General features: G+C 40.4%; 1 protein-coding gene across 2 annotated transcripts in view; it reads left to right on the forward strand.

Annotated features, from left to right (window-relative positions):
• ARHGEF40 (Rho guanine nucleotide exchange factor 40) overlaps window positions 1-13,385 on the forward strand; it is a 91,794-nt gene extending 78,409 nt beyond the window's left edge. For both annotated transcript variants that reach the window (XM_075829283.1, XM_075829293.1), the window contains 6 exons: window positions 3,329-3,499; window positions 4,565-4,742; window positions 11,485-11,601; window positions 11,684-11,857; window positions 12,703-12,758; window positions 12,845-13,385. In XM_075829283.1, the coding sequence (XP_075685398.1) occupies window positions 3,329-3,499; window positions 4,565-4,742; window positions 11,485-11,601; window positions 11,684-11,857; window positions 12,703-12,758; window positions 12,845-12,886 (738 nt within the window). In that variant the 3' untranslated portion in view covers window positions 12,887-13,385. The remainder of the gene's footprint in view (window positions 1-3,328; window positions 3,500-4,564; window positions 4,743-11,484; window positions 11,602-11,683; window positions 11,858-12,702; window positions 12,759-12,844) is intronic.
• The last annotated feature ends 5,402 nt before the right edge of the window (window positions 13,386-18,787 follow it).

Consider the following 18,787-nt stretch of genomic DNA (forward strand, 5'->3'; position numbering starts at 1 on the left):
ATATTGTCTATCCTTAGTCAGCCCTATACTATCAAACTTTTTTGTTATTTCTTCTTTTCACTAGAGCTACATAAAATGTTGTTAAAGTTTGTTGGTATCAGCCTTAATATATTTTAAATGAGACCATAAAAGTTATATATTAATTTCTTTTCTAATTCTAGAGTGACTTTATTGTATGAGACACTTCATTTTCCCTATTTTGTATCGCATGCATTGCAAGGAATTGCAGTCTATATACTATTCCCTTTAAATATTCAGTGTGGCTCAACACCGTCATATTTGAACATGATTCGTGAGCTAGAAAAGGTTGGGGACCTCTGCTCTATCCTAGTGTAGCTTGTTGACCTTTATTTTCTGTGTCCCATAAACTGACCATACAGTAGAAATTCTGGATGGTCGTAAAGGCTGATTTAGACCATTTCCTACTAACTGTCGGTGCCTTTTCATGACACGAACAAGCGTGACAGATGCCAACCGAAGACAAATCTGTGGAAAAGTTGATCTGCCGTGTTTGATTATTTTTTTGGGTTGTTGTCGGGTTCTGTCTTGAAGTTGTTAATACCAAAAAACTGATCTGCATTTCATCAATAGAAGTTCACACCAGGCCACAGATCAAGGCAAAGATCGATCCTCAATATATAGTTTTTAATTCTGGCGATTTCTTCCAGAAAAACAGGAGTCACAGACCATGAAAATGTTCAGAAAACGGCCATCTGAAATTCCTAACATGTGGACAGCTATAGGAGAACTTTGGTCTACTGGCTTTCTGGGAATAAGTCTTGATCTCATATGTATCTTATGCTCTGTTCACATTTGCGTTGTGGTTTCCATTTATAACGAATGCCACTACGATGGGATGGATCCGACACCCAACGGACCCCATTGCCAGCCGAGGTGTCTGTTGTCTAGATGGGAGAATAGTGCTGCAAGCAGCACTATTTTTCCCATCAAAGACAACGGATTCCTTAATAAAGGCTCCTAGTGGAGCCTCCAACGCAGATGTGAACAGAGCCTGACTATTGTTTTTGCTAATCATCATCTATTTAATAAATAATTATCTGTGCAAGTATCTGTTGACTCAAAAATATACACTGATCAGCCATAACATTAAGGCTGGGTTCACACCGCGTTTTTGTTGAGTTTTTAACATGCATTTCTTTGTTTTGGTTGATGAACTCCCATTGAGAAACTAGGGAGTTTATATACTAAAACAAAAAAATGCGTGTTAGAAATGCAATAGTGTGAACCCAGCCTAAAACCACTGACAGGTGTAGTGAATAACATAGATGATTTTGTTATATTGGCACCTGTCAGATGGTGGGATATATTAGGCACCAAGTGAACAGTCAGTTTTTTTAAGATGATGTGTTGGAAGCAAGAAAAAAGGGCAAGCAAATGTATCTGAGCGACTTTAACAAAGGCCTAGTTGTGATGGCTAGATGTCAGAGGATCTCCAAAACGGCAGGTATTGTGGGGTGTTCCCGGTATGCAGTGGTTTGTACCTACCAAAGTGGTCCAAGAAAACGGGCAAATGGGTTAGGAGCAGCTAGGCTCACTGATACACATGGAACGACGGCTAGCCTCTCTGGTGTGATGCCATAGAAGAGCTACAGTAGCACAAATTGCTGAAAAAGTTAATGCTGGCTATGATAAAATGGTGTAAGAAGACACAGTGCATTGCAATTTATTGCGTTTGGGGTTGTGTAGTTGCAGACCATTCAGGGAGCCCAATGGGCATCAGAACTGAACCATGGAGCAATGGAAGAAGGTGGCCTGGTCTGATGAATCATGTTTTCTATTACATCATGTGGACAGCTAGGTGTCTGTGCGTCACCTACCTCGAAAAGATATGGCACTATGGGTAGAAGGGCAGCAGTCAGAGGCAATATGATGCTATGGCGATGTTTTTCTGATAAATGTTGGGTCCTGACATTCATGTGGTTGTTACTTTAAAACATACAGTACTGTGCAAAAGTTTTAGGCAGCTGTGGAAAAATGCTGCAAAATAAGAATACCTTCAAAAATAGCAGTGTTAATAGTTTGTTTTTTTAATTAATGAACAAAATGCAAAGTGAATGAACAGAAGAGAAATCTAAATTACATCAATATTTGGAGTGACCACCCTCTGCCTTCAAAACCGCATCAATTCTTCTAGGTACACTTGCACAAAGTCATAGATTTTGTAGGATTATAGTCAGGTGTATGATTAACCAATTATACCAAACAGGTGATAACGATCATAATTGTAGGTTGAAACACATTCATTAACTATAACAGAAACAGCTGTGTAGGAGGCTTAAACCTGGGGGAGGAACAGCCAAACTCTGATACAAAGGTGAGGTTGTGGAAGACCGTTTCATGTCACAGGTCTACCATGGCAAGACTGAGCACAGCAACACGACACAAGGCAGTTATACTGCATCAGCAAGGTCTCTCCCAGGCAAAGATTTCAAAGCAGACTTGGTGGGGTTTCAAGATGTGCTGTTCAAGCTCTTTTGAAGAAGCACAATGAAATGGGCAACGCTGAGGACCGTAGATGCAGTAGTCGGCCAAGGAAACTTGTGCAGGAGATCAAAGACACATCATGCTTAAGTCCCTTTGAAATCGGAAGATGTCCAGCAGTGCCATCAGCTCAAAACTGGCAGAAACAAGTGGGACCCAGGTACACCCATCTACTGTTCGGAGAAGTCTGGCCAGAAGTGGTCTTCATGGAAGAATCAAGGCCAAAAAACCATACCTTCGACATGCAAATAAGGCCAAGCGACTCAACTATGCACTTTGCAGCATTTTTCCACAACTGCCTAAAACTTTTGCACAGTACTATACCACCTACCTAAACATTGTTGCAGACCAAAAACACCTCTTCATGGCAACAGTATTCCCTAATAGCAGTGGACTCTTTCAGAAGGATAATGTGCTTTTCCACACTGAAAAAAAAAATCAGGAACGGTTTGAGGAACATGACAAAGTGTTTAAAGTGTTGACATGGCCTTCAAATTCCCTAGATCTCAATTTGATGAAGCGTCTGTGGGATGTGCTGGAAAAACAAGTCTGATCCATGAGGCACCGTGGTTCTCGCAATTTACAGGACAAGAATCTGCTGGTAAGGTCTCGATGCCAGATAACACAGGTCACCTTCAGAGGTTTCGTGGAGATCATGCCATGATGGCTCAGAGGTGTTTTAGCAGTACGAGGGAAACCTACACAATACTAGGCAGGTTGTTTTAATGTACATGGCTCATCGGTGTATACCAAGGTGCAGTAGACTTTTAGCACACGTTATCGTGATAACTGATTTTATCGTTGCTCTTATTATGTTCACACTTAGGTTGATGAGAAAGAACATGGTCGCCTCCTGCTAAAGGATGTATTTACTGTGTTATCTGGAAGAAAGAAGTCCTTGCGACATGTATTCCTATTCCAGAAACTTCTCCTGCTCAGTAAACTGAAGACAGCAGAGGGAGGTCTGGAGACATATGGGTTTAAACAAGCTTTTAAGGTAAGAGATCTGAAACCAAAGAGAGGGGGTAAAAAAAAAAGATGTTTATCAACATTAAAAATTAATAAAATGTAGTTTATGGTGTGTCACACAAAGCTGCGCCACACTACCAACAGCAAACCACAAGTGTATATGTACTTTGCACCATGCAGGGTTGTGTTGGCAGGTGTAGTGATATCTCTGTGGGACTTGGTAACCCACTGTGCATGGGAAGTGCTGAAAACGTTTTTTGTGCAATATGATATTTGGCAATATTACTGTAATGACGGGGGTGGGGAGACAGACAAGTGAGCCCTAATCTACCCGCCACTCAGTCCCTGCCTACTTGCAACGACCCGCCCTAGGCGACGGTGTACAACTGGGCGACGGTCCCTACGCTCAATAAGTGCACGACAGACAAGGGTACACAGAGCTAGGGGGAGAAAGGGGCAGTTGCCACGGCAACACCGTGAGCAACAAGAGAAGTGAACAAGCCGAGTCAAACCAGGAGTGTACGAGGTACCAAACGCAGAGCAGGAGAGTAGTCAGCAAGCCGGGCTCAATATGAAGCAAGGACAATAGTACAAGAAGCTGCAGCAGGGCCAGGAAACTAAACGAGAAGAATCACAAGCAAAGCAGGAACAGGAAAGGCAGGTATAAATAGACAGAGGGCGGGAGCTAGCTCCGTCTGGCCAGGCTGTGATAGGCTCTCCCACTCCTAAGCCTGCCACCCTGAGTGGTGGAAGATGGAGTCAGTCTCACAGACATAGAAGCAGGTGCAGACTGATTATCTATGGGCGTTACCCCCGAAGCTGTGCCTGGCAGATCCTTTACAATTACAGTATAACCCAAACAGTAAACAGTGGATGTGTTCTAGTGCTTTTCAGAACCTTCATTAATACATTATAAGGACAGTGTGATGTTCGCAGGAGGGGAACCGCAACCATGTTTTCCCAAAATAACTTTAGTCAAAGTTAAGAAACACAATTTAAGAAACCATACAAGTTAAGAAACCATATATACTGCTGAATTTACTGTAATAAAGAAAACAACGGTTATAAACGGTATATTCATCTTCTAATTCAGACAGCTGACATGGGTCTTACAGAGAATGCTACAGAGGGAGACACACGAATTGAGCTCTGGTTCCGCCGTCAAAAGTCTCGCGAGACATTACTTCTCCAAGCAGAGACTTCAAATTTAAAAGAGAGTTGGAATAATGAGATTACAAAACTTTTGTGGGATCAAGGAGGAATAAGCAAAGGTAAGTTTATTTAAATGTTGGGCCTCAATAATCATAACTGTCTAACGGAAAAACTGGACTTGCTGCCCATAGCAATAAATGACCTTTCATTTCTTAAACTGCTCTGGAAAAATTAAAACAACGCTGTGCTTGGTTGCTATGGGCAAAAAGGCTAGTATTACGGTAAGACAGTAAAGATAAATGAGACCCATTGGGCCGCATTTAATATTCACTATACGCCATGATTTGAGTGGAAATTGCAGAGATTAAATAGTCGCATCTAAAAACTGCGTCAGATTTCCTTTGTCTTCTCACTCTTAAAAAGAACACATGTAAGGAAAGTGGACGTGGACAAGCTGTAAACATACTTTTAGCCTTATTTATCAAAGGCAAAGGTTAGAAAAGGCACGCATCAGTGGCGCAAATGTACACCTGCTCATACAAAGAAGACGTACAAGGAAATGTTAACAGTCAATTTCAAATTCCCCAGAAGAGGCATGCGCTTTTAATAAATTAGGCAATATTCTCGCTACTTATCATTTCTAATTACATTGGTGCAAAATACGCCATTGTCTTTATTTTGTAGCTAAGATAATAGCTAAACCAAAGGAGAGCCAACAGTCTGTAACAGGGTTGTCCATTCTACTGTCATGAACTATATTGTAGATTACAAGCCATTAGAAAGGAAGGGACAGACACAATTTACACTGGCCTGTGTGATGGTACTGCTTTATTTTAAAGGAGTTGTCCAGTCAAGTAATATTGTATATGGAGAGGGTTATGCAAATTTCTAATACACTTTTTGTTTAATTCATTACTGTTTTTTAATATCACTGCTTACCATTAACCATTACCATTAACTATTCTTGCCTGCATTCAGAGGCTGAAAAACACTTCTGAACTAGTGCTGAGGTTTTGATGTGTGATTGTACAGTAAGTATAAGGTGTCATTGTAAGTTAGAGTTTTCAGGGTGCAGTCCAAGACAGAGGAGAGATCTATGTTTAGCTCACAGAGGATTGCTTAGCTGAGTGTGCAGGACTGGGTCAGGACAGCAAACAGTGATCTTGAAAATGGTTAAGATGATTTTTCATAAAACCACAAAGCCAATGTAAAGGTATTGTCCCCTCAGGACAATCCTTTTAAGAAATGCAGCCACACTGGCAATAAGCTGATCGCAAGTGTCTGGCTGCTAAATCCCCTGCTGATCAACTGACATCTCATAGGGAAACTGACGCATTTACACATTTCCTGCTGCAGGGTAAATGTAGTATTACATGGCCTATTCAAGTGAATGGGCGACAATGTAAGGCTCTGTTCACAACTTCGTTGGAGGCGACATGCATCGCTTTTATTCACACCAAGACAGCAGACATCACAACGGAAGCTGACAGACCCCAATATATGTAAATGAGGTCTTGCAGCCATCTGTATGAAGCTAACTCCTAGGCTCCCTACAGTGTAGACTGCAGGCAGTCATTTCATCATTTAATTCTATATCTATATAGGGAACTTGGAGCTCAGCATTAGAAAAACATAGCTCTGACTGCTATAACAAAACTTTAATAAATGAATAAGCACAGAATTTTGGTCCTCTCTATATAAAACCAAAACCATATGGTGGTCATTAACTAGTATGTCCTGAACTACTGTAATAGATGACTGTAAAGGGGGTTTTACACAGGACCATTATCTGGCAGACTAGCGTTCATATAACGATCGTTGACGATAATTGCCCTGTTGATGATAATTGCCCTGTGTAAAAAGGGCAGCGATCAGAAGATGAACGAGCAAACACTCGATCATCTGCTGGTCGTATCGTTTTAAAAAAGTAAAAGATTATTGTTGTCGGCAGCACATCTCCCTGTAAACAGGGAGACGCGCTGCCGACATGATAATAATTTATGGGGACTAGCGATCGGAGTAACAACCGCTTGTCCCTATCCATAGCTCCGTGTGACAGGAGCAAGCAAGCGCCGATCAACGATGTCTCGTTGCTGCATCGGCCGGTGTAAAAGGGCCTTAATGTAGTGTGGTATCTAGTAGCAGGGAAACATTCCTGTTTTTTAACGTTTGTAGATATTAAGCTGGCCATACGCATAGGATATTTGCCCTGACTTTGCCCTCACCTTTTAGAGTTGTGCAACTTCAGGCACAACTCTGTCAATATATTGCGTGTTGTAGGTCTTTCGTGTGGCTGCTGCTTTCTCTACGTAGTTAAGGGGGTAGATGCAGAAAAAAAGTATAAAAATATAAACCCTTATAGTAGCGCTGCCACCAGATGAGTAGTTGCGTAAAGCCTAGTAGTAGGTAAAACAAATAGCTTTATTTGGGGCATTTTGAAATCCACCATGATGGGATCTTAATTTGGTCCTGAATGTCTTCCAGACCTCTCCCTTCGAACCCTTATGTAAAGCATCACTTGGGATCCTTTCCTGTAATGTCGCTTTCTTTGTGGCCATTACTTCCATCAGGAGAGACTCAGAGTTAGCTGCCCTCGTCTGTAGAACTCCTTTTCTTGTACTTCACAAGGACAAGGTGGGGCTACGGCCTGTTGCTTTTTTCCTCCTGAAGGTAGTCTCCACCTTCCACATCAATGAGCATATAGACCTCCCTTCCTTCTGCCCTTTTCTTTTCCATCCTTGGGAGAGTTCGCTTCACAGTTCCACTGTCATCAGGGCTGTGCACATTCAGGGTATTTTCACACGGCTTATTTACGGACGTAATTCGGGCGTTTTACGCCTCGATTTACGTCCGAAAATGCGGCTCAATAGCGTCGGCAAACATCTGCCCATTGAAACCAATGGGTTTTACGTTGGTCTGTTCCCAAGAGGCGTAAATTTACGCGTCGCTGTCAAAAGACGGCGCATAAATAGACGCCAGCGTCAAAGAAGTGCCTGTCACTTAACGTCTTCAGACGTCAATGGAGCCATTTTCCATTGACTCCATGGAAAAACAGCTCCATTTATGTCCGTAATTGACGCAGCGAAAAGCGCCTCAACATGCCATGACGGCTGAAATTACTGAGCTGTTTTCTCCTGAAAACCCCGTAATTTCAGCCGTTACGGATGCTGCCGTGTGAACATACCCTCACCCTGCTGCTACCAAATCCCTCTGTCAGTCAAACTCCCTATTTGTGATTCCTGAAAGTCCTCGTAAGGGTCTACGGGTGTCCAAACCTACTATTGCTTACTGGATGCGGTCTGGATCACGAAAGCCTATCAGTCCAAGGGCAAGATTCTTCCTTTTCGGATGACTGCCCACTCCATGCGGCTCCAGGTGCATCCTGGATGGCACGGCATCAACCACTCAGGTCTGCAATGCTTCCATTTAGGCTTTGGTACAGATCCCACCCTCTATATGATTCTTCTGGATTTGCGCTTTATGGTTGTTTGGTTTCGTTTTCCCCTTAACCAGGATGTGTGTTTTTTGTTATTTCCAAGTTGCTTCTCCATGTGTGCCTTTTTCTCCTACTACTGCTTTTGCACAAACTGATTAGCATAATTCCTGTGGGAGGGGTACAGCCTGTATGGGAGGAGCCAACACTTTTTTTTTTTTTACTCTAGTGCCAAACCTCCTAGTGGCAGAGCCATGGTCTCCCAAAACTTATTACTAGAAAATGATTTTTTTCCCACTATACACAGGATAAGTGATGTTATATTGTTTGCGTTCCAAATGCTGGGACCCCCACAGATCACTAGAACGAGAGACTTCTGTTTCTTCTCTTGTGGAAAGCCAAAGTTGTATGAAGTGGTGGCCGAACAAGAGTACAGCCCGCTAGTCCTATGGAAGACACAGAAACTGGATCTGTCATGTTATCCTATCTGAGAGCAGCATAGGGTAGAGCAGGAATCTTTGAACTCAGGGATATATAGCTTTAATGTGATCTAATGTAATTGTTTTCAAAAACCATATTTGGTGTGATAACAATAAATATTTTTTCGTGGTTTGTTATGTATGTCTAGGCTATGAACTTCTGATTTATGGTAAATGGTGATATATGATATACTGCAGTGAATATCCATACTATCATTTACAAGTATCTGTAATGGCAGCTCATTTCTAATCTCTTTACTCTTTCTCCATGCTTTCTGGAATCATGCGGTAACACTGCCCTCTACTGGTGGAGAGTTCATATATTTTCCCACTTTTGTACATCTTCAAAAGTGGAGGATATTGTGATGTGCTGATGGCCATTATGACATTCTCCATTGACAGAATACAGGCTTTCCCATATTACCAGAGTGTAAGAGGAGGAATTTGAGTAATATGTACCTGATTGCTCATAAAACAATTCCCTAACATACAAGCAAAGGGACACCAATGGTGAAACTTGCTTTAACTATTTTTATGTAAGGACTTTTATAAACACTGTTACTGGCTCTTTAAAGTAAGGAAACATCAGGTGACTCAATATGGAAATGAAAATTGGTAAATTGAATTTGACATTTAAACTACCAGAGATTTCGTTGGACAATAACTGGGGCTTTATTGTGGCCAATATTATAGGCAGTAAATCTGGTTACAATAACTTTTTTTATATTTCATATAGACGAATATTAAATATCTCCTACTAAATGACAGCAACATTCACAAAATAATTATAAATTCAATGAAAACTTTATTGTTACATATAAATAGAGACAAAGACATGAAAATGTAAACATACCCATGATGAAGGATTAAACCCAAGGTCTATAATCAATCAGATACAGTACATATAGAAAATGGAAAGTGCAAATGCTACAATCAATGTAAGCCGCATAAGTATACCAGGACTGGAGTTAAAGAGAACCCTTCACCTGCTCACACATCTGCAGCTGAGTGCAGCATGTAATAGGCACGGCTTCACAAACACGGCCTCACTTTACATTTTTTTTCTATCTTCCTCCGTTATTTACATATCTGTGCCGTTATATTTGGTGCCGATATGTAAATAAGCCCCTGAACCGACACTGGGGCGTTTCTATCTAACTAAATGGCAAGGGGGCGTGATCTCTTCACTCAGACTGCCCAATCAGCTACGAACAGTGTCAGGGCGGCTTGCGCTGTGTCCCCTCCCATGAGAACACACAGACAGAGCGCTCTCTACAGAACCACCAGTCTGTGTGGGTTCTCACGGGAGGGAACACCGCGCAAGCCGCCCTGCCTCTGTCCGTAGCTGACTGGACAGTGTGAGTGAAGAGATCACGCCCCCCTTGCCATTTAGTTAGATAGAAACGCCCCATTGACCGTTCAGGGGCTTATATACATATCGGGCGCCAATATGTAAATAACGGAGGAGGATAGAAAAATTATTTCAAGTGAGACAGTGTTTGTGAAGCCCCGTCCATTACATGCTGCACTCAGCTGCACATGTGTGGGCAGGTGAAAGGTTCTCTTTAAAGGGGCACTCTTTTGGTATCCATTGGGTTAATGGGGCCCTATAGATACGTTTAGTGTATGTGCAGTAAGCTTTCCCGACACATATGCCAATTGTACAATTCAAATGTGTGAATAGAGCCTATGTAAAGGACCATTCAAATCAATGACAGTTTGCTTTGTGTTCTGTCAGATTTTCACCAATGTGATCCCCTTACAAGATCATTTTGACTGGATTTCCCCATTAAATACAGTAGGCGCAGTAATAACTAATAAAAAAAAACACACTATGAAACAAGCCCTATGAAAATTTCTTTGTGCCTGAGACGTTGCTGTACAAATTGTTTCTTTAACATCCCGATGATGTTATCCAACCAGTGTGTAATACGGTAGTAAAGAACTACCCAATGTTTAAAATGATGTTAAAGGCTATGTAAACCTTTGAAAGGGATTATTTTATTTTTTTATAAATAGGTCAATCAGTGTGATTGTTGTAACTTTCTAATTTGTTTTTATTAATAAAAAATATTTTTCGTTTTTGAAATACAGCTGCTTTGTATTCTGCAGGACCCGCTGACACTGAACCCGTCAGATCCGCAGGACTGACGGATTCAGGTATTAGCGAACGATACAGCTGCTCTCTATATAGAATACAAAGCAGCTGTAGCTCAAAAAGTAGAAAGAATTTTTAATAAAAACGAATTATAAAGTTTCACCAAACACAGTGACTGACATTTAAAAAAAAAAAATGCCTTTCAAAGGTTTACATAGCCTTTGAGTATACACTAAAAAAAATGTTTAAAGATTGGATCTAAGTCTTTATTAATGTCAAGGTCCACACAGCCAATTACTTCCCACGCGGTACTATTTCTTTGATATTGATAATATGTTCTGTGTGTTCAAAACAACAATGTTTATGGTGAAATTTAAAGTGGATGTGCACTTGGAGGTTGGACCCTCAGAATCATTTCCTCTGGTGGGTCCAAGGATCCGATGCTGGGTCCACATGTATATACACACAAACACATATAACTACCACTATTTAAGCTAGAGAGGATGTGGCCATTGATTGGGTGATCGTTGGGGTACACAATCTACACCAGGTTGTGGACATTGAAGGAGAGTAGCTTCATATTTCGTGACTGTAATTTTAAGCAGTAGCATATAAGTAAGCTATTAAAAAGAAACACACTTGTAGAGTTTTGGATTTTCATAGCAGCTACTATATTAGTCCAAATAGCCAGTTATAATTATAGTTAGTTGATGTAATCCACAAACCTTTCTTATATTTTACATTTTGTTATCAGTATGTTGGTTAATGTTGTTGCCCATGAATAAAGTAAGTAGGGTAGTGTAAATCTTACGTGAAAATATTGTTTTACTAACCATTTCTTTTTTATTCAGAGCATCGAGTCCAAGACACATCCACAATTGGTTCAAGCCATCGTTCTTTCCTTGACATTAAGGCTGGTTTCAATGCCATAAGCGAAAGGACAGTGAGTGCTCTCCTGACAGCAAGAGGTGGGTCTGGAATAGACACCATAAAATAAGAGGTACAAAGGAGGAAAAGTGCAAAGATATTAAATCAGTTCATCTTTTTTAGGTTCTCGTACCCGTGCTTCTGTTCCTTTCTCTTCTGGTGAGCATAGTTCTCCTTCCCCTCCATCATCTCTCAGCCTTGCACTCACATCAGGACCAAGCCCTCGGAGGCTGCGATCACCTGGAGGGGTGTCTCTTTCAGAAAAAATCAGTGAAGAGATAGGTGAAGCATTCACAGGTAAAAAAGAAAAGGTGCTCATGTGGCTATATGTGTGTGCATGTGTCTGTGTGAGTTTGTGTGCGTATGTACACATGCATATCGTTGGTAGACAGTTCTGAGTTAACACGTTGCTGTATACACTGTCTATATTGCACATATTTTATATGTTATTTATTATATACCTATTTAATTATTTATGTTGTTTATATGACCATGTTTTATATGTTACACCTACATCAATGATGTTTGGTATCCAGACGTGGGACTTATCAGTCATAAGATTAACAGGTTTTTTTCTGACATTATGAGGCATGAAGCATACAAGTACTAGAACATTCACGGATATAATAACTGATTTCTGTTCGTTGTTATATTACAGACTAATCACTGTAGGAAGACACACTTGAACATCATGAGTTGCAGCTTTGTTTCTATTTTCCTGTTTTTGGAAGGTTGTTTTTGAGTTATACATATAGCGTTACAAAATTACTATACCATGCACGGAAGTATTATAAGTAGAGTAGCATCGGTTGAAACACAAAAGTCGTTGAAGAAGACATTTCCAATCATAGTGCCTGTTAAATCTTCTTACAATCTTACTGAAAATTACATAGTACCCAGCCAGGTTTATATATAGTCTTGGCAAACACAATTTCAGCACTATTGGGTATTAGTGTAGACTTAATGGATCTTATAAGCAGTTAGCAGCCAAATGCGCCTTAGTGATGGCCACCCTATCCTGCAGACAGGCACCATATATCTTAGTATTTAGAATGAATCGGTGTAATACACTTGGATGTGACCGGTTTTTCATATTTGTAATTTAGCACATTCTTCAGCTATTCTTTTTCTATTTCATTTAGGTGGCCCAGTATGCCTCAAATCAATCTCCCCTATTACAGAGGAAGAGAAGCCAAAGGTAAAATTTCCCATATATTTATCATTGATTTTCATTTAAATGTCAATATTTGTCATTTACTCTTATCCATTTACTCTTCTTTCTAGGATGTAACTATTGAAGCAATCTTCCCTTCCACTTCTGTGTAATGGCATATTACTTCCTAAGCTCATGAAACCATAGATTACCCTCACAGTTCCATAAACGCTGGAGAGCACATTTAGCATTTCAACAACCTCTGCAGATGATGGTGCTTTAACAAGTCATTGTTTCCACTATAAACCAAAAATGTTGGACATCGCGTACAAGTCAATGCTCGGCCTTTGGCTGGTCAATGATATGATTCTGGTTAGGTAGACCTTTTTTTACTGCTATGATTCCACTCGAACTTGGATCACCACAATGGACTGATGGAGTTTCTTCATTAGCTTTCCTACTTACTGATGGGGAAAGAAACATTGGAAGGAATGTTAGTTCTGATCTTATAGTAGTGTAAAAGTAGGTGGAATGAATATGACCATACCAAGTACAGGCCCAGTATCAAGGAGTTTATGGAACCAGATCAGTGCATCTTTTATAGTCACATTTTAGACAATAAGTAGCTGTATTTTATTTTATTTTAAAGTGTAGTTAAACGTTGGACAAACTTCTGACCTGTCATAGTGACATGTCAGAAGTTTGGATTGGTGGGGGTCCGAGCACTGAGACCCCCACCAATCGCTAGAACGAACCAGCTGAAGTGCTCGTGTGAACACTCAGCCGCTTCGTGTCTGTTCGTCTTTTTCCGGAAATAAATGTATCGTGTATGGACTCTATAGAAAGTCTATGAGCCCGTACACCGATACATCAGCTTTCCGGAAAAAGACGAACAGACACGAAGCGGCTGAGCACTCACACGAGCACTTCAGCTGGTTCGTTCTAGCGATTGGTGGGGGTCTCAGTGCTCTGACCCCCACCAATCCAAACTTCTGACATGTCACTATGACAAGTCAGAAGTTTGTCAAATATTTAGCTACACTTTAAAATATCAGTATTTTTTCATTATCATACATGGATATATTTTTACATCCATAATACCAATGGTTAAAGAGGGTCTGTCATCAGATTATAAGTGCCCTATCTCCTACATAATCTGATCGGCGCTGTAATGTAGATAACAGCAGTGGTTTTTATTTTGAAAAACGATAATTTTTACCAAGTTCTAAACAATTTTAGATTTATGTTAATTAGCTTCTTAATAGACAACTTGGTGTGTTTTTTACTTTTTACCAACTGGGCGTCGTACAGAGGAGTGTATGACTGTGACCAATCAGCGTCATACACTTCTCATTGTTCCAGCCCATTGTTACAGTGTGATTGTGCAGTGAGAGAAGCTGGGCTGGAACAATGAGAAGTGTAGGACACTGATTGGTCAGCCTCATACACTCCTCTGTACAACGCCCACTTGGTCAAAAGTAAAAACACGCCCAGTTGTCTATTAAGAAACGAATTAGCATAAATCTAAAATTGCTCATAACTTGCTAAAAAATGATTGTTTTTCAAAATAAAAACCACTGTTGTTATCTACATTACAGCGCCGATCAGATTATGTAGGAGATAGGGAATTTATAATGTGGTGACAGAGCCTCTTTAATGCTAATGAACCTAATATAGCATGACAACTGTCAGTATCCTCTAAATATATCCTGGTATGGTAGCTTTAATACGTGGCCATTAATACATTTATCTTATCTGTAACTACTCCCTGCTCCAAATACATAGGATTAGTATTTTCGGCAGTAAAAATACAGCAATAGAATATTTAATTAACAGGATTTATATCCGAACGGTACTTGCTAGAAAAAGCCATAGAAACATATCATGTTGTATGTCCAGTTTTAAATATGCTAGCCATTTAAAACTAAGGAATATATGAGGGATGACATCATAATTCAAACAATATGCACTCATGGCAGATAGACTGCTATACCAATGCTGAGCTGGACAATGGCAACCATACAGCTGGACCCTGTTAAGGCTTGAATGGTTTCAGACTGGACTATATAGTTATTAAAGCCAGGAAATAGAGCTGTATGGGTTAAAATGTTATGGTGAACAGGTTCATAGACCTGAGCTATATGATTTATATCAGCTTCTGTGAAAGGTGATTAATAAAAATGGCGCTTTTTCTTATCTCCATAATTGTGCCTTTGGTAGAAATCAATGTTCTTCCTCTCTTAGAGCTTGCACTTTTTGTTAAACAATGTCAATTGTCTTCTGATAAACATGTAATATGAAATGTGCATGCATATATGCGATGTAGAGGGAAACCTATACCTATGAATGCCTATGTATTTTGTGTAGTATGTGTATATGTCTCTCTAGATCCACATTGCCTTTTGTCTACCCTCCTACATTTTCTTTCTGAGCTCAATAGAAAGGGTCTAACCTGATACGTGGAGATCAATAAACTGTGCCTGGCAGCCTGCAGCAGAAGCGTTTATAAAGAGGTGTATTGATTGGATCCTTTCTACAGGAAACAATGAGATTTGGAGAATCTTTGCTCTTTAGTTTTGCTGCAGTACTTCAGGGGGGCTTGGAATGTATTCATCTCTGCTAGGTTATGCCTGACATGGTACACCTATTGGTAACTAGATCTTTTTCTTAATTCTTTGTTCAATGCTAGTATGGTACATTCCTAACTCTGTTCTATTTTGTGATGGTGCTTTAGAATGGTACAGCCTGTTTGCATCAGATTGGCGCAGTCTATGCAATTTGTTTGTCTGGTAAGGAGTGGTAGCGATTGTCCCTCTGCCTTTACTATAAAATTGTACAATCATTCATAGTGTGCTTTTGTTTTATATAAAGAGGTACAAGTAAACTTTTTGCAAATGATGACAATGCAATTGAAACTGTCCTGGTTATCCATGTCGTACATTTATTTCCGTCTGTGCCAGAGAATAGAAAGTCATGGATTTATATAGGCCCAAAGTATTATTCTCACGTTTATGCCAATGTTAACATTGTTTAGCTTATTTTTTGTAATATTTTTTTGTTTTGTTTACCCTGTGTATTGTCTGTGGTTTGTCTTTGGCACATTTTTTATTATTAAACGTGTATCTCTGTGAGTAAATGTGCTGCTTCATTTTTGTGGGTCTCATTTTGTATATGAGGCTTCAAGTAAGTACTAGGCAAAAAAACTATGATGTGTTAAAGTGTACCTCCAATGCTATGAAAAAATTATTACGGTGCAGGATTTTGCATAATAATAATTTTTCTTTAAAACTTGTTAAGTGGATTCTGCTTTTAAATAGCAGCATGGACCCTTCTGCAGTGCTGGCTCCTGTACTGGAGACGGGGGCCTAGGACGCAGAACAGGATGCTCCGTCTCCTACTACAGAATTATGAGCAGCCCTGATATTTAGAAACAGAATCCGCTGAATAAGTTGTATAGAAAAACGAATATTTAGGCAAAATCCTGCACTTAATAGTTTTTCTTTATAATTGGAGGTATACTTTAATGAACAGAGAAATAAATTATCTTGCCTTTGCAGGAGCGTATTGGCAGCTTTTTCTATTAATATAATTGCTCTAAATAGGCTCTGTTCACATTCGCGTTATAGTTTGTAACAGAGACCATGACGCATAGCCGGATACGCCGACCAACGGATACCACCGGCAGAACCAGACGGACCCCATTGTAAGTCAGTGGAGTCCGTCAGGTTCCAATAAGTTGTCTGTCTGACGTAATCTGCAGGCTCCAATGCAGATGATCTTGTTTATCTTGCACAATGTAAATGTATTCTAGTTTTTTAGGTTATAGTGCAGAATTTAATGCCTATCTGAAAATCTGTCAAGAACTGAACTATCTTCTGTCAAGTTGTTACAAATTCTATTCACTCGTTTCTAAGTTATACCTGTCTGCAGAAGATGAGTGACAAACAATATTGCTTCCATTAAAGCTCCCATTGAGGTTTTCACTTAGTTTTCCTAGAGACCTGAAAGGTATATCTACTTAGTTATGCACTAATATAGGCTGCATGTGCCATTGCAGAACTGCTCAGATTCAGGAGTGTTATAAAGTGGTCCCCTAGTTTTACATAACTTTACCAGAAACAGTAAAATATAAGAGGGTGGGTCACAATGCATGGGTATATTACAAATGTTTTTTTAACTTTTACTTATTTGAGGGGAAATGCTCTTTACTTATGAGCGTGAGGGTCATCAGGACTATATTAATCTTTATTTACACTTTCGTACACCCCAAGCTTTTATTAAGTTTGGTCACAATCTAACGCTCTGTTTACATCTGCATCCGAGGCTCCATTCAGTTGCATGCAGTGCTATATTTTCTGTCAAAACGATGGACACCCGCCACAACCCGAGGGACCCCATTGTAAGTTTGTGGTTTTGCCACTGGAAGCCACAACAAAGGTGTAAATATAACCTTATGCATTTCCTATACATCTAGAAAACTGATGCAATGGTATTGATGAGTATGTTTGATTATGTTAGGGAGTTTACTAGTATAATCACTAAAGTGGCTCCAATCGAGAGGGAGAAGAGTCTTTTTCATCAGACCATGATCATACACAAGAAAATCTAGCCATGGAATTGTGGTGTCAGTTTTGAACAAATACCCATTGCCCAATAACTATACAAATGTTTCTGATATTACACAGATAAAAACTCAGATACAGGTTTAGGCCCGGTTCACATCAGCGTTTGAGGCTCCATTAGGGGCCTCCGTCACAGATCTGGCTGAAAATACTGGAAACAATAGTGCAGCAACCCGACAGAACCCATTAAAGTAAATGGTGTCTATCGTACAATGGACCCGGCACTTCCAGTATTTTCATTGTACTGCTCCTCTGATGGAGCAGAACAACGGAAAGATTGACACAGATGTGAACTAGGCTTTACACCTCTTGCACACGAACGAGTTCGGGCCGTGAAAACGGTCCAAGTCTCGGCTGGATTTCCCGGCCCGAACACAGTACAGGTGAATGGGATTCCTGGCTTCATAGACATTTTATGAGGCTAGGAGTCCCTGCTTCCCCGCGGATCTGCTGTTCCATACTGTATAATTTTGTTCAGTATGAAACAGCAGTTCCATGGTGAGGCAGGGACTCCTAGCATCATAAATGTCTATGATGCCAGGAGTCCCGTTCACCTGTACCGCAGTCGGGCCAGGAAATCCGGCCGACACACGGACCATTTTTCACGACCTGAACTCGGTCGTGTGCAAGAGGTATAGGCTACTTGCACACAGCAGTATTTTGGTCAGTTTTTGTAAACACAGAAGAGGTACAAATCTTACCGTTATACTTTTTATCTGTGTGGATAGCACTTCTAGGTTTGGCAGCAAAATACTGCCGTGTGAAGCCTTAACAGGTTCCCGACCGCTGGCCGTATTTATACGGCCAGCGGTCAGGGTCTCTAAAGTCCGCCGTATAGACTATTTACGGCGGCACTTTAGAGACTGTGCACGCGCGATCGCGTGCACACAGCTCTGTGCCCTGGCTGTTGCTAACAGCCATGGGCACTGGGCAGAATGTCAGGGGTCAATCTTTTGGCCCCTGAACATGTGATCGCTGTGACAACCAATCACAGTGATCACATGCATTCCTGCTTATAAAACAGTGTACACGCGATCGCGTGCACACAGCCCTGTGCCCACGCTGTTACCAACAGCTCTGGGCACTGGGCAGAGTATCAGGGACCAATCTGATGGTCCCTGAACATGTGGTCGCTGTGAAAACCTATCACAGCGACCACATTTGTTTTATTTTGACTTTTCTGGCAGTAAATCTCCTGCCTCTTTTCTTCTCCTCAAACATTGTTTCAGTTTGAGGAGAAGAAGAGACTCGGGAGAATTGCTGCCAGAAGATTACAGTGAAAAAAAATACAGTTACACTCATAAAACATTCTCTGTATAGATAGATTTCTATCTATCTATACAATCTATCTATCCATCTATCTTTTTTCTATCTATCTACCTTTCTATCTTTTATTCTATTAGAATAGGCAGGTAGGGAGTATATAATTATATATATATATCCACATATATA

The sequence above is a fragment of the Rhinoderma darwinii genome, chromosome 1 (assembly GCF_050947455.1).
Source record: "Rhinoderma darwinii isolate aRhiDar2 chromosome 1, aRhiDar2.hap1, whole genome shotgun sequence".
Classification (NCBI taxonomy): Eukaryota; Metazoa; Chordata; class Amphibia; order Anura; family Rhinodermatidae; genus Rhinoderma; species Rhinoderma darwinii.